The sequence below is a fragment of the Lepidochelys kempii genome, chromosome 16 (genome assembly GCF_965140265.1).
Source record: "Lepidochelys kempii isolate rLepKem1 chromosome 16, rLepKem1.hap2, whole genome shotgun sequence".
Lineage (NCBI taxonomy): Eukaryota > Metazoa > Chordata > Testudines > Cheloniidae > Lepidochelys > Lepidochelys kempii.
Genome location: NC_133271.1, coordinates 7,665,451 through 7,686,434, shown reverse-complemented (window position 1 = coordinate 7,686,434; position 20,984 = coordinate 7,665,451). Strand labels below are relative to the sequence as shown.

Below are 20,984 nucleotides of genomic sequence, written 5' to 3'. Positions count from 1 at the left end.
CCCCAAAGCGAGGTGTAGTCTTTTTAACAGGAATAATCCTCCAAAGAGTCCAACCACTTTACCCACAAAGGAGTCTTCAGAGCTCTTTCCAGGTGGGACTTCTAAACACCTACTTCTCTTCCTAAGGCTGACTGCAGGCAGGCTAACTGGTTTCAGCTGTATCCTAACCCTTGCTTTCCCATGAAGGACTGCCAGAACTTCCTCCTCCAGTGTTCCTCCGAGCTCATCACCTCCCCGCCCACAGGACACCAAGGGGTGCTACACTCCTTCACAGCTTCATTTACCATACTGATAACACAACAAAGCAAGCAGACAAACTACAGCTCAAAACCAGATCCTAGGAGGGTGGGCTGTTCATGTCACGGTCCTCTGCTGAGAGTGAGCATTTCACTCAAGTCCCCTTCCTGAGAACACTTCACATGGAATTCGCTGGCATGAATGACAACTGGCTCCAGAGAGTCACGACAAAAAATAATCAGTACAAATAAAATCTTTACTGCAGGAGGGAAGGGACTTGTAGTGGGGTTGGCATTTCTGAGTGAGACGTGCTTCTCCTTGGTTATTTGAGCTGGTACTGCAGGCCCTCCAGCTGCATAAAGGAGGATTCCCATGAACAGTTTAAGGTGCATGTGCATTGCACCCCTGGACTCCTGCAGGTTGGGTACTTGTGGGAAAAGCAGAAAGCTCTCACAAGGTGAGAGAAAACAACAGCTTACTGCACCCCTGAAATTTTGAGGCACTGGGGAGGAAGAGGATGAGCCATGTCTAGAGAATCAACGAATAAGGAAACCCAAAAGGCTAGAGTAGCCAATGAGGTAAAAATAGCAAAGGAAGATTTAAACAATAAGGAAGCCTGTTAATATAAAGGAAGTAAAGATCCAAATTGGGTCACAGGGGATGGCACTGGAGCAGCAAGCAAAGCAAAAATAGCAAGGAAGGAAAGATAAATAAGAAGTTCTTAAAATAAATAAGAAGCAAACAGACTGACAAGGAAACAAGAAGGCCATTGAGAGGGAAACAGAGAAAATCCAGGGAAGACCAGTATTGCTCAGGGCTTCAATTCATCCACAAGGGAGAAAATGACAAAAGCTGAGGAGCTTTATCACAGCAACAAGGAGGAAGAGGAAGGAGAGTTTTATCGGAAATTAGAACCCTGTGAATTTATCAACAGCAGCCCCAGCTGAACACCTTAATATTCAGCTGAGAAGATAGTTTCCATGACAAATTGAAACTGTATGTGGAGCACAAAATAATTTAACGCAACTAAAACCCTTCAGTTTCTCCTTTGTTTCTTGTTTTCCTTCCCTCGCTGTCATCAGGCATCCTACCTTCCTATACCCTGTGTCCTCTGACTTTACAGATAAAAAATGTGGGATTTTAATTCACAATAAGTGCAGCATATAAAAGCCTCCCCACACAACATGCAATGGGAGTTTCCTAAGCACTGCAGAAAACACAGAAGGGTCTGATGGCCAAGTCACATGGCTGAATAACTAAACCAGTGACATTTAAAAAAACAAAACAAAAGAGAGAGTTGCCAAAATGCAGCAGGGCCTGCTGTTCTCCATGCCAGAATTCAACACAAGGAGAAGAGGCTGGAAAGACACTGGGGGATCACATAGGACAAAGGGAAGCACCAGAGGGCTGCAGAGAAGCTACTGAAGAATGAAAGAAGAAATTACAGAGCTAAGAGACCACTGTGAATGGGAGAGGGAGACACGTGGTAAATAACAACACTGAGTCACTCAGTGGAGCAAAAGGGGAACAGCAAGTCTGAGAAACCCATACCAGTCCCTGGAGTGCACCGTATCGACAGCCTCAAGCATTCAAGTACCACGAGTGAGGTCTCAAAAAATCACGAGATTTTCTACAACTATGATGTCTGGAAACTTGTTTCTCTTTTTAAATGAAAGCCAAGAGTCTCACCAAATGACATGCCTCCATAAGCTGTGGCTTTAAGAAAAACACTAAATAACTCAATACTCTTGACAAATTCTTAAGAGTTGGAAACACTGAGTATGTTCCCAGTCAGGAAGAGCGTTTTACAAACTGGGAGTCAATTTATACGTGATTGTCACCCAATCCCCATATGACACCATGCCAGAGCACTGGGGAAGGTGTGGAAGGAAGGAGGAATTCAGGATACACTAAGATGTCACCATTTCCTTGTGGCCTTGCTCCCCCTACAAGCTCAGCACCAGTCAAGGTGCTTCAAAGGGTGCCCCAAATAAACTGCCCCAAATGTCAGAACTGTCCGAGAGGTCACACAGCAGCAAAGCACCGGGGTAAATCAATAGAGTTCGCATTCACAGAACTAAGTTATACCCTACGTACGTGGGGAGCGAGAGACAGAGAGAAACAAGAACACTAGGGGAACAAGCGTGAAGGAGAACAAAGGGGATGCTCGGTCAGCTTTGTGCATCTACCACAAACAGGAAAGCACCTTTCCTGCACTGCTCTTAGAACTCACATCAAACACAGCTTCTCATTAGCAGAGTGGAAGCTGCCCTCTCGTGGTACACTGTGGAAAAGTGCAATGAATGCAGCTCAGCAAAGTGCAACTCTCACACTGGCACAAGAGATCAGGACAGATACAGGGATCAGCATGATTGAAACAAAGACTCGGGCTGGCTGGACAATTAATTGTTGTCATTCATAGGTACCATTTTAATTCATAAGGGACTACCGGCCTCTAACAAAGGGGATGATGTCATCCCCTTCTGTCACTTTCCAATCCAACTCACCTGCGGCTTTTTTAAAGTTAGAGAATGGTAACATGCCTGAACTCTGACTGCAATGCTGAACACAGCCCCTCCATGTCTCTCTTCTGATCGGCATAAGTAGCCAACATCACATAAAAGATCTCAGACACACAAACTCAGGGCAATGGGAGGAGAGTGACACGCTAGATATAAACTTCACAATGCCAATACTGCAGTGAGAGCTGGAACACATCGCAAGCGAGCCTAGGTGTATCACTCAACAGAATGGAAAGAGATCTTCACCTGCTGCGAAGTAAAACGCCTACCCAGGAACACGCCCACAACCATCGCTCCATGTGCTCACACACGCCATGCACCAATCCCCCCTCACACACACACAGCAAAGTTAGTACTTACTGCCTTGTGAGGCTCCTTCACCTGAGGCAGCTTCAGTGTCTGCAAAGAGAAAGAGCTGCACTTAGACTTGCCAGACGTTTGACAGCACACAGCGTCTTCAACTGTTTCACTGGGGGGCTGGAGTTTTGTAATTCCTGGCTCTTCATTCTCTATCCTCCAGTCAGATTTCTCCTCCTCTGCAATACCCATTCCATAGCTGTATGCTAGCCCCTTTTTCTGTAACACATACGCCACACAGCAGATTCAGCAGAGAGCAGGCCCTGGGGATGCCAGCTCTCGACTGCAGGGATATCTGTGGCTCTGAACGCAGCCGAGCAGGCCTGCTGGTGGTACCTGGGTCCCACTGAGGGAGGAGCACACCAGGAACCTTAGCATTTGCAGGGCTCATTCTGAAGGCTCTCTCCAGATTAAGCAGGCTGTGAAAGGCTGAGCTTCTGTTATCAGGAGGTGGAGAAGGGGACTGAGGCTTGACCAGGTCTTGACCAGGTCGCTGTTGTGCAGCGCTTGGTCGTGAAAGGCCTCCAGTCCAGAAACACGTGATTTGCTTTCATTTGCACATTCCCAAACAAGTGCATTTCTTTTCTGACATGTTACAATGGGCTGCTTTTTAAATGGAAATGTCACAACCTGTCACTTCCTCCTGCCCAGCACAGAAAGGCAGATGCTTAGAAACCAGCTCCAAACAACCCAACAAGTCCCTATGTCAGTGAGCCCTGGTCTACACTACAGACTTCTGTTGGTATAACCACATCGCGGAGGGGTAAATCCACACCCCTGAGCAATGCAGTTATACTGACCGAACTCCTGGTGCAGACAGTGCTATCTCGGGGAGGTGGAGTACCTACAAGGATAGGAGAAGTTCTGCCATCTGCACAGGTAGCATCTTCACGAAGTGCCACAACGGCTCAGCTGCATCACTGTACGTATAGACAAGCCCTGAGTTGAGAGAGTGGCTACCTGGTGCACTAGGTGGGAGAGAGCTCTCACTGCGACGCTCAGTGTTGCAAGGCCAGACTTTTAGGGGCCTAGCAAATTACTGGTATTCCTGAAGCCTGAGTTAGAATTATAACATTTAAGGTCAGAAGGGACCACCAGATCTAGTCTGACTTCCTCGGTATGACAGACCACCTGGCACCCACACACTAAACCCAGCCTGCGTTTAGTACTCAGGCTCCCTGTACAATGAATGAATGGAGTCAGGCCCCTAGGAATGGGATTCATAAGAGCCAGCGCACTGAGCTGCCCAAGCTAGCCAATGGGAGCTGCCAAAGAGCGGGGTATGTCCTAAGGCCCGCCCCTCTAGGAAGTTCATGTTATGTCCAGAATGGAGGAGGCCCCCTATAGCTCAGCTATGAACCATCTCGTAGAGTTAGGAACCTAAGGCATTTTTTGCCACAAGAGGAGGAGGAAGAGAACCTCCCTGTGGTTACAGCGCTCACCTGGGATGTGGGAGACCCCCCACGTTCAACCCCCCCGCTCCCCTCAGCCTGATGAAAAGGGATTTAAACTGGGGTTTCCCACCTCGCACATGAATGCACTAAGCACCAAGGTGGGATGATCCCTCAGTCTCTCCTGTTGAAGCTGTTCCACTGTGGATACAGAAAGAGTCACTGGGCCAGAGAGAGTGCAAACAGAGGCCTGGTGGTTAAAGCATTCACCTAGATGTGGGAGACCCAGGATCCAGTCCCCCTGCTCCAACAATTCTCTCCATGGCTATTTTGTGTAGAGTTAGATAGAAGGATGCCAATTTTTTTGTGAATCGCTCTGGGGCTTAGGTGTCTGGGTGCCTAGTGTGGGGCTGCAGCGCATATGTGCAGAGGCAGAAACAGAGATACCTGGGGAACTTCATCTTCAAAAATTTAGGTAGTGAGTGAGCTTGGGCTCCTACAGGCATAGGTGCTGGAACTAGGGGTGCTGGAGCTGCTCCTGCATCCCCTGACTTGAAGTGGTTTTCATCATATACAGGGTTTACAGTTTGGTTCAATGGCTCTCAGCACCCCCACTATACAAATTGTTCCAGCACCCCTGCCTACAGGGCTTTTGTGAATACCAGTGGTGCCAAAATCTGGGATTTAGATGCCTAAGGCGGCAGTTAGGCGTCTACGTTCTTTTGTGAATCCAGCCCTTCATGCCTCCAAATTCACAGAGAGAGCATAGCTATCTGCAATATGGAGGAGGAGACCAGTGAGGGAAAGACCTGTACAAAAGATGGGACAAAAGCCTTAGGATTTCCCTCTCCGACTGGTTAGCATTACACTGCAGTCTTCAGTTCTAGTGTCACTAATGTTGCACATGGAAACAAAGCACTGACCAGAAACAGCACAAACCACGATTGTATTCAAAGGCCTGCATGAACACAACGGGGTAAGGCTGCAAGCTGAAAAAATTGTTAAAACTCAAGAAATGCAAATGCTTAGGTTTACAAAGCTGCATTGAATTGTCCCATATTTCATAACCTATATATTTAATTATAATCCAAAATATTCTGCATGTTCCATGAAAGCAAGTTTGTTACTATGCAAACCTTAACAGTGGCATTTCATAGCTTTTTTGATACTTAAATTTGCAACCCTAATTCATTAATACCACTTTGTTTTTTCTTAAAAATAAATAAAAATATAGGGCTGTGGACCTCTGTATTTGTTCAATTCTGTTCTATTATTTATTGTGCTTGATTAATGTAAGAACATAAGAATCACCATGCCGGGTCAGACCAATGATCCATCTAGCCCAGTGTCCTGTCTTCTGACAGTGGCCAGTGCCAGACACTTCAGAGAGAATGAACAGAACGGTTTTTTGACACGGTCTCCCACAGTATTCTTGTCAGCAAGTTAAAAAAGTATGGGCTGGATGGATGCACTACAAGGTGGGTAGAAAGTTGGCTAGATTGTTGGGCTCAACGGGTAGTGATCAATGGCTCCATGTCTAGTTGGCAGCCAGTATCTAGCAGAGTGCCCCAAGGGTTGGTCCTGGGGCCAGTTTTGTTCAATAGCTTCATTAATGATCTGGAGGATGGTGTGGATTGCACCCTCAGCAAGTTTGCGGATGACACTAAACTGGGAGGAGTGGTAGATACGCTGCAGAGTAGGGATAGGATACAGAGGGACCTAGACAAATTGGAGGATTGTGCCAAAAGAAATCTGATGAGGTTCAACAAGGACAAGTGCAGAGTCCTGCACTTAGGACGGAAGAATCCAATGACCGCTACAGACTAGCGACCGAATGGCTAGGCAGCAGTTCTGCAGAAAAGGACCTAGCGGTTACAGTGGACGAGAAGCTGGATATGAGTCAACAGTGTGCCCTTGTTGCCAAGAAGGCCAATGGCATTTTGGGGTGTATAAGTAGGGGCATTGCCAGCAGATCGAGGGATGTGATCGTTCCCCTCTATTCGACATTGGTGAGGCCTCATCTGGAGTACTGTGTCCAGTTTTGGGCCCCACACTACAAGAAGGATGTGGAAAAATTGGAGAGAGTCCAGCGAAGGGCAACAAAAATGATTAGGGGACTGGAACACATGACTTATGAGGAGAGGCTGAGGGAACTGGGATTGTTTAGTCTACGGAAGAGAAGAATGAGGGGGGATTTGATAGCTGCTTCTAACTACCTGAAAGGTGGATCCAAAGAGGATGGATCTAGACTATTCTCAGTGATAGCAGATGACAGGACAAGGAGTAATGGTCTCAAGTTGCAGTGGGGGAGGTTTAGGTTGGATATTAGGAAAAACTTTTTCACTAGGAGGGTGGTGAAATACTGGAATGCGTTACCTAGGGAGGTCGTGGAATCCCCTTCCTTAGAAGTTTTTAAAGTCAGGCTTGACAAAGCCCTGGCTGGGATGATTTAGTAGGGATTGGTCCTGCTCTGGGCAGGGGGTTGGACTAGATGGCCTCTAGAGGTCCCTTCCAACTCTGTTATTCTATGATTCTAGAACAGGGCAATTATTGAGTGATCAATCCCCTGTGGTCCAGTCCCAGCTTCTGGCAGTCAGAAGTTTAGGGACACCCAGAGCATGGGGTTGTGTCCCGGACATTTGGCTAATAGCCATTGATGGACCTGTCCTCCATGAATTTAACTAATTCTTTTTTTAATCCAGTTATAGTTTTGGCCCTCACAACATTCCCTGGCAACAAATTCCACAGGTTGACTGTGCACTGTGTGAAGAAATACTTCCTTATGTTTGTTTTAAACATGCTGCCTAATAATGTCATTCGGTGACCCCTGGTTCATGTGTTATGCAAAGGGGTAAATAACACTTCCCTAGTCTCTTTCTCCTCACCAGTCATGATTTTACAGCCTCTATCAGATCCTCTTCTTAGTTGTCTCTTTTCTAAGATGAACAGTTCCAGTCTTTTTAGTCTTTCCCTTATGGAAGCTGTTTCATACCCCTAATCACTTTTGTTGCCATTCTCTATACCTTTTCCAATTCTAGTAGGTTGTTTGTTTGTTTTTGAGATGGGGCAACCAGAACTGCATGCAATATTCAAGATGTGGGCAAGATGTGGGATTTGTATAGTGGCATAAGGATATTTTCCTATCTTATTTACCTATCCCTTTTTTAATGGCTCCTAACATTGTTAGCTTTTTGACTGCTGTTTCACATTGAGCAGATGTTTTTAGAGAACTATTCACGATGACTCCAAGATCTCTTTCTTGAGAGGTAACAGCTAATTTAGATCCCATCACCTTGTATGTATAGTTTGGATTATGTTTTCCAATTTGCATTACTCTGCACTTACCAACACTGAATTTCATCTGCTATCTTGTTGCCCAATCACCCAGTTTAGTGAAATCCCTTTGTAGCTCTTAGCAAGTCAGCTTTGGATTTAACTATCTAGAGTAATTTTGTATCATCCGCAAACTTTGCCACCTCACTGTTTACCCTCTTTTCCAGATCCTTTACAAATATGTTGAACAGTACTGGTCCTAGTACAGACCCTTGGGGGACCCAGCTATTTACCTCTCTCCACTGTGAAAACTGACTATTCCTATCCTTTGTTTCTGGTCTTTTAACCAGTTACTGATCCATGAGAGGACCTTCCCTCTTCTCCCATAACTGCCTATTTCGCTCAAGAGCCTTTGGTATGGGACCTTGTCAAATCTTTCTGACTGATAGGAAAGCAGATTTTTATACATATTTGTAATTATTTAAAAAATAATAAAATGTGTAATAAAGTTTGCACACTGAAGTAAACTGAAGCACCTGATTAGAAATACACAAAGTCATCTATGGAACTACAAAGTCATACAACTGTATTTCTCCACAAATTTTATAGATTTGACAAGACACCATTCTGTCACAAAAGGAAAAACTAGCTGTGACACAATGGAATTCTGCAACATATCATTCTGAAGTCCACAGGTAACAACATAAATAAACCGAATGAAAACTGAGAACTATGCATGCGCAAAAGCAATTTTTAATCATTTGTTACTATACTTTCAAACTTAGCAAGAAACAAGCCACCTATGAAATTTTAAAGTTCAGCTGTTTCTGAGTTACACATGTGCAGAAAAGTTATAATTATTTTAAACAGGAAAAATATACTTTCCCTGTTTGTGTAACTCAAAACAGTTTAATGAATGAAATCCAAAACAATACCCACCCCCAAATCATCTTTGGGCTGAGATCTAGTATGTAAAGTTTCAGACTTCACCAAATCTGTCTCAATGCATTTCACTCTGATAAAACAGGCTCCTGCATGTGCTTGGTACATGATTTTCAAAGCTAGATAACTTGGTCAAATCAAAACCAATTTCCACCTATACCAGAAACACCATTTTTCCTCAAGGAGGATTATCAGACTGTCAAATTTCAGTTTTCTATAACCAGTCATTTCAGAAGTAGAGCTGTTCTAAAATAAGTTGTCAAAAATATATAGGATAGGAAAAGTGTATTATTTCCATTCTCAAACAGTTGAACTGGTTCTGGCCCATCAATTTGTTTTTTTTAAATCAACTTTGGGCAGAGACCAATACTGCAAAATTTCAATCTGAAAACTTTGCAAAGTTATCAGAGAATGAAAATAGGATTAAAATAGAAATCTAAACTAAAGATGTCAATTCTGCTCCTGCTATAATCATAATAATGAATCAGATCCTGAGCTGGTGTAAATAAACATAGCTACATTGACTTCTATTGAGCTATACTGATTTACAACAAGCTGAGGATCCAGCTGGGGTACCCATACTGAAATAAAACTGTCAGTGAGTCTGATTGTACAGTTACAAAATAATTTAAAGCAAAAACATGCTGTATGAAAACGGTAGTCATTCAGTCGAAAAACCCCAAAGTATCCTCAAATTATTATAGCAGAACTGGTAGCTCTTGCTAGAATTAAATTAAATTAAATTAAATTGAGATTTGCTTTATAATCCTCTTTTCACTTGTTCATAACTATCTGAAAAATACTCCTTGGGGCAAACGTTTTCTGTGCTTGGTCTCAGCCCAGATTTTTTATTTTAAATTTATATATTGAAAGTCTAGTAAAATAAATTCAATCATTTTTGAGTTATGGAAAGGTGAAAGAAAAGGCAATTGTCCCTTAAGTATTAAATGTTTAGATGCTTTTCTGCTCACCTCACTCAAATATAGCTGAACTATACAATTTAAAACATTCAGGATGGTTCCTTCCTACTGATGATTAGGCCCTTTCATGGTTTAAAAAGCTATAAACAAATAAAAAATACAGTGAGTTACAAGTACTTAAGAAGAACAGGTGCAGTAGCATTTGCTAATGCTGGCATCTGTGATACTATCCATTGTCACAGCTAGTTAGTGTGGTGGACATATCACTGCAGAAATGCATTATAGTTTGAAACCTTTGTGCTCCAGCACAGTTTAGAAGCTCCACAGGAGGAGAAAGTGGTTTTGGTTTTGCAGGGCTTCTAAGCTCACTGCAAAGGAGTCTTTCAGCTACTCTGACTTCACCATTTCTCCTCCACAGCCCTGTTATTTTTCCCTCTTGAAAAAGTATGGAAGAGAAATTTCTTCTCTGCCCTTCTGCTCCTGTGAAGATGTATTTACACTCAGGAGAGGAACTTTACGATGCTTTGCTCTCAGGCACTAGTACTTGAACAAAAGCTCCCGCAGCACTCTGAACTCTCAAACTGCCAGGACTTCATTCCCTAGAAATGTCCAACCCGTTCAGAATTACGCGGGGAAGGCTCTTCTTTGTGGGTAAATGCTAAATTTTCAAACAGGAAACAAACCATTCCCAAGGATGAACAAATAATCCAACCTAAAAAATAACATACCACCTCCAAAATAGAACCCTTGACCCCACAAACTGGGAGGGCAGCGGAGGTGGATGAAGTCATAAAATTCTTTGGAAGTTCTTCTGAAAGTCAGAATTACAGAAAAGTAATTTTCCACTCTTTAGAGATGTCATAAGCACAGGATTCTGACTTACAGAGTTGAACAGCTTAAAGGGGTGTTTTCCAAACAAGAAAAGAAACAGTAAGTGAAGTATCAGGCAGCATGACTAGTAAAAAGATAGGCCCAAACTGCAATGAAAGTGGGGAGAAGATACTTGCCAACAACAACATATAGGAAGCCTCGAACAGATGCGTCCTCCATAAAACAAAAGCCAACTCCTGTAAGAAACATTCCAAAAAGGAACCAAATTCAAAAGAGCTGGAGAGCCTGTGATCCCACACGTTTTGGGGACAGGATCGGCAGCACTGAATGATGACATTCCTCCTACAAGCCAATCCTGGCAATAATAATCCTTTGTAAAGTGGGGTGGACCATATGGGTGCTTTCTATGTATTCTGAATTGAAACAGGTCTGAGCCTGACAATTGAAGCTGTCCTGTCTCTGATGGTACAAGATCTTCTAGCTGTAGGCCAGCCACATCATAATGGAAAGACATGCAGTCGGACAGGGTCCTTTTAATGACAGCAGAACCTACTGACTTGGTGTCAGAAGAAACAAAAACCTTTAAGGACATTAGTCTGCTCCAGGAAAAAAAACCCCAGAACCCTTTTAGTGAAGAAGAGAACTGGACACTTCTCCACAAAAAAGCACCAAAAAGCAATGGAAGAACGGACCTCAAAGAAGTGGTGAAGGTGCTTGGCGCAAATGAGCTGTTTGGCCTTGAAAAAGAGCTGGTGTGCTGAGGCCAACTTGCCGAGAGTGATCAAAAACCACAGAAACAGACAAGAAAAAAGTGCTGTGGAGTGACAGGTGGCTTGGGAAGCTCAGAGGAAGGGCACTGGACAGCCAAGCAGAAGTAGCACACGAAGTCAGAAGATCCAGGTGCTGAAAGAAGGGTCCCTCTCTGACTGCTGTGAAGAGGAAGTGACTACAAGATGCCAGGGGTGAGTTACTGGAAGATGGAGCGTGCACAAAGGAGGGAGGGGTAGAACTGGATGAAATTTTTCAATCAAAAATTTTGTCAAAAAATGCAAGTTTGGCAACACTGAAATGTTTCATGAATTCATGCAGTTTTGACAAACGGTTTGTTTAGAAACAAACAAAAGATTCCAAGAAATTGAAAATTTCAACATTTTAAAATGAAATGTTTTGATTTTTTGCTTTGAAATGACTTTTCATTTAGAAATTTTCTGTGATTTTATTAAAAATCCAAGTGCTTAAAATGCTCAAAATCAAAATGAAATGTTTTGTTTCACTTGAATCTGAACTTTTCGACTTGCTGAAAGTTCCAAATTTTTTTGTATTCAGTTCAACCCAAAGCAAATTTTTCATCATGCTTCTGAAACAGACAAAAAAGCAAAAAAATCTGTTATGTGCCCAGCTCTAGTGGGAGAGTCTCAAGTACCAGTGCCTTAGAGGGTCAAACAGAGCCAGGGGAGCAGTGTTACCAGTGGCTTTGGACTTAAAATCCAATTACGTGGACATAAGATTATGAATTTAAAAACTCAGCAGTGAGGAAATGCCAAAGTTATGGTTGCATCTACAACCTTCAATCGGCCCATGTGCTAACGACATGGTCATCTTATACTGTTACCCATTAAAATATAATATACACTTTTTTTTTCTACAACTTTATATACACATGTAAAGCATCTTGCAATACACTTCTTTCATTCTTGCATGGTTTCACTTATTTCATCCTCATTATTGGAATGGTCCAGTATATTGTGCTCAATGGAAAACATTCTCTCTATACAGTATTATGCTTTTTACTATTTTTTCACTGAACATGTAGTGTATACATTCAACAGGATATTTTCCCTCTACAGACAGATATACCTCTGAACAGTAATTTATTACTGTAGTATCTCACAATCTATTTATCAGTGAATGACATTTATAGAGCTCTGGCTCCCTACATTTATGATTTCTGATTTGATTGTATATATGAAGAAATAGCTAATTTATATCATGAATGTTACCTATCCTCAAACTGCCTTAATAAAATTCAAGTATTATTTTCACCAAGTACCAGGTGCATGCTCTTAAAACTGGTATGAAAGATTATTTAATTTCATCTAAGAATTTGTTGCATATGAAAACTGTGCTTGTTCACCTCTGATCTGCAAATTATTGACATATTTCTAAATTCACAAGTAGAAATGATTTGGAAACTAATTCTCTCCATAAACAGACATAAAAATGTATGTTTTCAGAAGCTAAGGATAAGATCCTTTCTCCACTGAAGGAAACACTCCTATTAACACTTGAGAAAGAAAGTGAGAGAGAGAGGATTTCACCCTAAGTACTTAATTGACTTAAAAATAATCATGTCTTTGCAATAAAATGTGACATACTATACTTAATTAGTTATGCTACAGTGATGTCTATGGACGCCAGCTGAGATTAGGGTCCCATTGTGTTAGGTGCTGTATAGAAACACAGTAAGGAATAGTCTTTGCCCCAACAAATTTACAATTTAGTTACTGAAACAGTTAATATTACAGTTGCAAACATTTTATATGCCAACAGATGATGCAGTTCACTACTGCTTTATGTTTTGCTTCAACTATGGTATGCTACTAATTTGCAGTATTGCTTATATAAGTGACGGTCAGGGATTTTGCTGGCATTCACAAAGTAGCACAAAATATTAGAACATGCTACCAATGTGTACGTAAGGTTGTAGAAGAAATTGTATAGTATTATACTGCATTATTTGAGAAATAGTATGTAACAATGTAATTAAAGGATGATTATAGTATACATTCAGAAATGGGAAGAGTTAACTCACTTTTAACTCACACATTTGTGGACTTCTGAGACTTTACATTTGTAATTTTCATCTTTAATATATGTTATAATGTTTTATGCTGGGATTTTCAAAACAGCCACTGGGAATTGGGCACCTCACTCCCTTCAGCTCCTTTGAAAATTCCAGCCATAATCATTATGTCAAAGGAAATATATCCAAAAAACATGCAGGTGTTATCACAATGCGGGCACTTAAAAAAGATACCCCTAAAATACTCAGAGACACACCTCAGTGCTAGTCTCTGAAGTGAAATAAAATAAATGCACCTGTATGCTGGATGTCCCCGTTTCAAAAGTCCATAATTCTGTTATTGCACAATCTGTTATTTTGTAATCATATTGCTTCAAGAAGTCAAAGAAGTGCTTTGACCATGCCAAGTGTGCAGTTTTTCAATAAAGCCATTTCTGAATGACAACAGAAAAGTTTTACAGCCGAGCAATGCTTTCCTAAATGCTCAGATACTTAAAAATGGTCAGACTTCTAGAAAATGTTCACAGAATATTCACTAGCCCAAGCATGAGAAATTTCATACCAGAAGTATCAGAGGGGTAGCCGTGTTAGTCTGTATCCACAAAAACAATAAGGAGTCCGGTGACACCTTAAAGACTAACAAATTTATTTGGGCATAAGCTTTCGTGGGTAAAAACCCACTTCTTCAACCCACTTCAGATGCAAATGAAGAAGTGGGTTTTTACCCACAAAAGCTTATGCCCAAATAAATTTGTTAGTCTTTAAGGTACCACCGGACTCCTCATTGTTTTTATACCAGAAGTACATTTTGAAAGTTACAGTAAACTGAGAAAAGGGATTTTGACTGGAAGTGCCATTTCAACCTTTAATATAAAGATGGTATGGAGACACTACAGTACACTACAGAAAAATATGATAAAGGACTTAGCAGCCAATGTTAAGAATCTCAGTCAGTTTTAAGTAATGACAAACATGATCATCATACATGTTTTACTTGCATAAAATTATTTTCCTTGGAGACACACAAGTGCTTTGGATAATTTATTTACAATGCACCAATATCCTTAAAGATACTGAACTATTTTTTTTTGGCCTGTCTTTACCCAACTGATTCCCAACAAAATATACCGATCGGCAGGAATTTGGAGAGCCATGGACAGATGCCTACCATGACTACAGGAACTGGATTGCTGATTCATTTGGAATGCTGCATCAGAGAGGAACGTGGCCACATACAGCAGTGCATCCCAAATCACAGCCCCTCACAAGAGGAGAGTAAGAGACCCCTGTAGAAAATTTCACTGATATCTCATTTAACTTAATTGAATGTAGTAGCTCATGGTGATGTCCAGAAAGAATACTGCTGGAGAATGGAGCCCCCTTCCTTTTGACTACAGAAGAGTTCATCCTAACAGTGGCTCTTGGTAGGCTCCTTATAATGACTGGCAGTAGCAGCAGAGGAATCTCAAAAGCCTGAACGTTAACCTAAGATTCTCAAAAGTTTGAGCAAGAGAGAGATACCTCTATGCGCTCGCACATGGGTCTGGAAACAGTTGTAATACTTGTATTTCTTCCCACATATTCCACACTCATAAGACCCTGAAAAACAGGACAGAAAAGTACATATTACCATATTAGATCAGTAACAAGCAGACGGCCCCATGATACACAATCACAAACTGATGAGAGAACAGTGCAGCTGTCAGCAAGAGAGGGTTTGGAAGGCTTGTAGAGTTAAGGAAATTTATACTCCACTGTCCACCTCTAGATCCTTTCTTGATGACTAAGAGTAAGAGTAATTGACATATTTTACTGCATTTACATTTACAGTATATCTTTATAATTTTATTAATTTGGAAGAACTACTCTCAATATAGCCTGAATTATGATTTAATAATAATAATAATAAATAATAAAATAATAATTTTCTAGTTGTCAGAATAAATCTTGAACTAGTATTTCCCCTTTTTTTATCTTCAAAATTTCTCAAGCCATGTAATTACCACACAAAGAGATCTGGTAAGTATCCAGGAGGATACCAGATAGATAAAAATCAACTTTAGACCTTTACAGGTAAAACTCTTCTTATTGCTGTATTTCCACCTCTCAGCTTGCTTATTTGATCTCAGAAGATATGTATCTAGAAGCAGTCAGCAGTAACAGAGACAGAAAAGTTGAGCTGGGAGAGTAATTTGCAATGACAAAATTATTTGTCAATTAATTTAGCTTCTCCTGCTCATGGAACATTCATAAGCAGTTAGAGACTTCCTCAAATAGATTTGTTATTTAAAATTCTTATACTTTGGGGGAAAAAAACCCTCTATGGATTGGTTGTAAAACATTTTTTGCAGGACACACAATTCGTTAATTGTGCTGTTAGCTATGATTAGTCATGGAGCGCTATTTCTGCTCCCATTTAAGGGGGAAGTTTGGAGGGGGGGAACATTACTTTGTGTGAATTTAAAATTTGATTTCCACAGCTATTTGAAAATGTATCATTTAAATTTACTTTTCCTGACCATGCAGAGCCAGTAAAACTCATGGAAGTGAGTAAACACCAAAGGAGCATGAGTGTGACCAAAGCACACTCACATACAAATTCAAGCAAATATGCACCTGCTTTTTTTGTTTCTTGGTCATACTTGCTTGGCTGAGTGATATCTTTCAAGGGAATATGTCAACCAGTTATCTGTATACTGTTATTTTTGCCCTTTCCTTCTCAAGTGGAAATCTGGACAGATGACTAGGGAGAAGTATAAAAATATTGCTAGAGCATGCAGGGGTATAATCAGGAAGGCCAAGGCACAACTGGAAGTTGCAGCTAGCAAGGGACGTGAAGGGTAACAAGAAGGGTTTCTACAGGTATGTGAGCAACAAGAAGGAGGTCAGGGAAAGCATGGGACCCTTACTGAATGGGGGAGGCAATCTAGTGACAGATGATGTGGAAAAAGCTGAAGTACTCAATGCTTTTTTTGCCACGGTCTTCACAGACAAGGTCAGTTCCCAGACTGCTGCACTGGGCAACACAGTATGGGGAGGAGGTGAGCAGCCCTTAGTGGTGAAAGAACAGGTTAAGGACTATTTAGAAAAGCTGGACATGCACAAGTCCATGGATCCAGATCTAATGCATCCAAGGATGCTGAGGGACTTGGCTGATGTAATTGCAGAGCCATTGGCCATTATCTTTGAAAATTTGTGGCAATCGGGGGAGGTCCTGGACAATTGGAAAAAGGCAAATATAGTGCCCATATTTAAAAAAGGAAAGAAAGAGAACCCGGGGAACTACAGACCTGTCAGCCTCACTTCAGTCCCTGGCAAAATCATGGAGCAGGTCCTCAAGGAATCCATTTTGAAGCACTTGGAGGAGAGGAAGGTGATCAGGAACAGTCAACATGGATTCACCAAGGGCAAGTCATGCCTGACCAACCTGATTGCCTTCTATGATGAGAGAACTGGCACTGTGGATATGGGGAAAGAGGTGGATGTGATGTATCTTGACTTTAGCAAAGGTTTAATACGGTCTCCCACAGTATTCTTGCCACCAAGTTAAAAAAGTATGGATTGGATGAATGGACTAGAAAGTGGATAGAAAGCTGGCTAGATTGTCCGGCTCAATGCGTAGTGATCAATGGCTCCATGTCTAGTTGGCAGCCGGTATCAAAGTGGAGAGCCCCAGGGGTCGGTCCTGGGGCCGGTTTTGTTCAACATCTTTATTAGTGATCTGGATGATGGGATTAATTGCACCCTCAGCAAGTTCGCAGATGACACTAAGCTGGAGGGAGAGGTACATATGCTGGAAGGTAGGGATAGTGTCCAGAGTGACCTAGACAAATTAGAGGATTGGGCCAAAAGAAATCTGATGAGGTTCAACAAGGACAAAATGCAGAGTCCTGCATTTAGGAAGGAAGAATCCCATGCACAGCTACAGGCTGGGGACTGACTGGCTAAGTAGCAGTTCTGCAGAAAAGGATTACAGTGGACGAGAAGCTGTATATGAGTCAACAGTGTGCCCTTGTTGCCAAAAAGGCCTGTGGTGAAGCACTGGAATGGGTTACCTAGGGAGGTGGTGGAATCTCCATCCTTAGAGATTTTTAAGGCCCAGCTTGACAAAACCCTGGCTGGGATGATTTAGTGGATGTTGGTCCTGCTTTGAGCGGGGATTGGACTAGGATCCTAATCTTCTATGATTCAATGATTCATTCAATGACCTGTCCCTTTTGGTTTGGGAGAAGCTGATTGGATTGTATCACTTTTGTTTCTAACAGAGCAGAAGTCGTCTTTGTCTCTGAATAAACAACACTGCTATGGGAATGTCCTTTGTGTTGCAAAGGGTATTTTTATTCCTCGCCACTGGTGCTGAACCTGCAGGGGGCGCTCGCAAGAACACACTACAGTACAGTGTGCTATAGCAGTGTCAGAGTAAGATGTCTTCTGAAACACTATCTAACATGCTGTATTCATTCTCGGAAAGGGAATCACACTCAGGGAGGGGAGCAAACCAAAACCACTTCCATCTGTTTCTTAGCAAGAGATTTATTTTTTTGAATATGAAAAGAGAGTCATAATCCCGGGGTCAGTCTGTAGCAGATTTTAAGAAATTCAAAGTAGGCCAAATTTTGGGCCTCAACAGGTTGATATCATCCCTCTGACATCACTTTACATATTAAATGATTCATTATACTTCTCCCCAAACCCAAGTCCTCTTTTTATAGGCATACTCAAAACCGAATATAACCAGTCAATGAATATACTCCTTACCACTTGGGTTACAAAGAATAACAATTTCATTTGATTGTTAAGGATCTGTCACACCAAGAGGAAAACATGAGCGATAACCGACAGCAATACCAGCCAAATACCCAGGGACAGCTTTGCATACATGAAGATCATGGAGAAAACAAAAAGAACGAGGGGCTCTATTCTGATCTTTTTTAGCCTGTATGTCTTTCTTTTATATTTCTCCCCACTCCCCTGGAAATAGTCTCTGTCGCATGTAAGTACATTTAATTGAGCAGCATTCCAGAAAGAAAAAAAAATAGCCCACATATGAGACCACGTGTTGCCTTCTAGCAAAAACCTGAAGCTGAACTTGCATTTCCAACATGAACACAGGAGATTTCTCATCTGAAAACAAGTGTCCATGAATCTGATGCCAAAAGAGGTGAAAGGCTATTAGTGCTGGCTATGGGCCAATGGATTTGCCAAGGCTGCTGATCCTCTGCTAGCCCACCCTTTGACTTCTCCTGGGCAGATCCTGCTAGTAATCTAAAATATGGGAGTGTGAGATGTGGACACTCAGGGCCAAGATGAAAGACCCACCAAACTCCTTGTCATCTGTGACTTAAGTCAGCATTTGAACCCCAGATCTCCAAAGGCCAGTGCTCTATATCCACTGTCACTGAGACCCTATGGGTTTCCATTTTACTTTCTCCCCATGTATACACAGGTCAAACCCCTGACCTTTCACAGTACTGAACACTAAAATAGAAGCTTCCAGAAAAGCCTGGTGCACAGGGACTGCTTGTGGCATAATATAAAAGAAGCAGGAGGGCTGACTCAACATAGACTCTCCTTATGCTGATATTCTCCTGGGCTCTGGGCTAATTTCCCAGAGAGTGTTTGCTCCACATCCTCAAATGAGGGTACATCTAGCCAACTCCTCTGAGCCCTCAAGTGGTAAGGTGAGAACAGTTAAAGCACCAGGCCCAGAAGACAGGACAACTTGAGGAGGTTGTCACGGGAACTAAGCAAGTACTGGAGTCCTCAGGTTACAACAGAGAAACCCTAAAAGTAGAGGCCTGTGTTTTGAAGATCCTGCACTGCAGTGCTTTTCTGGGAGGGGAGGGAATAGAAACAGCCACACATACCCCCAAAATGAGAGAAGGTGGTGATGATTTGCCACTGTTGCTATGGACTTGGGGCCACCCTGGGCTCTTGGCCACGTTGGGACCAGTCATGCAGGTTAAAACTACCTGAGGTATGGAAAGAGATGGGGGTGGGGGGCACGTGGTTAATTGGTGTATTAGACTTTGCCAGATTTTTTCCTGAGTCTTGTGTTTGGAATTTGTGCAACACGCCAGTTGCATCTAGAGCTTCCCCTTGCTCTGTGATCCCTGGTTAAACTTTCACACCCTTCCATCACATACCGGATGTGTATCTCAATGCATGGTCAAAAATCCAGGTGCCTGAGTATCGATTTCGTGAATATCCAACAGGAGAGCTGTGTTCCACTGCTTTTCCATCTAAATTGCACAAAAAAATCAGACAAGAGCCCTTAAAGTGGATAAATTTCCAAAAGATAACGAGGGTTGAAACCCAGTAAAAATGTCAAACACTTGAGTAATTTCCTGTCCTTGTACCAGGATGTCAAAGGCTATGCAGAATTTTCTAAGGTTTTGCGCCTCATGGTCTAATGCAGCATAAATATCGGAAATCACAAAGCTGCTTAGTAGGTGAGGCATCTGCACCCTGGATTGAATCAAGTACGTACAAATTAGCTTGATGGCTTCAGAACAAAAGGGTTCACACAGAACCACTATCTCACTCCTCATTTCCTCTCAAACATTTATGACCCCACCACTCCACTTGGAAAGCCCTCCTCAGTAAGTTTCTGATGCTGCATCACTGGCCCACGTGTGAGGGTTTAAATGGAGTCTAACCCAAAATTCCTCCTGATCAAATCCCAGGTGACATAATCCCCCCAAGTCCAAACACTGAAATGATCAAATTCGCAATGTTATAAGATAGACATTAGGTCAGTCACAAAATCCCATCCAGTCACATCTCCCCTTTCTCTCACTTTCCCAGTAGAAAGGGCCATGTCCCACTCATTGCGTCTTGGCTCCCAGATAGATTTTTGTGGGAGCATGTCTGTCTGTCTGCCTGCCAAGCTGCACCTCTCCAAGAAAAATCAGTGCTGGAGCTATTCAGACAGCCTGGGGCCCAAAGGCAGCAGGTGAGGTCCCCAGTAAAATTACGTTTCTGAGTTGCACATTGTTCGAAACTACTAACAGATGGGGCCATCCGGATATTCCTTAGTCTGGTCTGTCAAGATTTAGAGAACAGAGGGATTTGAGTTGTCAGAATTTTGTCATTCAGATATTGATCAGGTCCCAAAGTTACTGCCAATTGTTCTGTAAACTCTACTTGCTTGTGATGCCTGAATTGTGACACAATGCCACAAGAAGATGAGCAAGTGCTCTAACCCAGTGGTCACTAATCATAGATGAACCAGCACTGGTACGTCAAGCTTGAGGGACTAATACTCTGGGCACCACCACTGCTTGAACCCTATTTAGTTGTATTCACTCTAATCCACCATGGAGTTTGGGCTGCTCCAAAGCCAGTGAGAACAGAGTTTGCAGCAGTCCAGATTTCTGGAGACAGGTCACTAAATAAGAGGATTGGGAAACACTGAATTCTATGCATCTGCCTCAAACAATGCAGGCCTAACTGTAACAGCAAGAGTACATCCTGGCTGAGGGCAAGCTAAGGGGCGACATCTATCTCAGACAAGGAGCAAAGCCACCTGGTCCAGATTTCAAACTGGCCCCTGGAGCCATAGCTCTGTCTGGTGAAGAAAGCTCCTTGTGGAATCTGTGAAATCTCCATATGCTTTGCAACCCTCACGGTCACTGTCATCAAGGGACGTAGAGCAGACCTGATGTGGACAATCCACTTCTTATTTACCTTACAACAACTCTCACAC

General features: G+C 42.3%; 1 protein-coding gene across 20 annotated transcripts in view; it reads right to left on the bottom strand.

Moving 5' to 3' along the window:
* ZNF618 (zinc finger protein 618) overlaps positions 1-20,984 on the bottom strand; it is a 325,146-nt gene that overhangs the window by 94,320 nt on the left and 209,842 nt on the right. For 13 of the 20 annotated variants that reach the window (XM_073314152.1, XM_073314161.1, XM_073314164.1 and 10 more), the window contains 3 exons: positions 19,423-19,518; positions 14,798-14,875; positions 3,120-3,158 (listed from right to left, as the gene is read on the bottom strand). In XM_073314152.1, the coding sequence (XP_073170253.1) occupies positions 3,120-3,158; positions 14,798-14,875; positions 19,423-19,518 (213 nt within the window). Of the gene's footprint in view, positions 1-3,119; positions 3,159-14,797; positions 14,876-16,566; positions 16,708-19,422; positions 19,519-20,984 lie in introns of those variants that run through there. The other 7 variants (XM_073314168.1, XM_073314166.1, XM_073314167.1 and 4 more) reach the window with 4 other exon arrangements.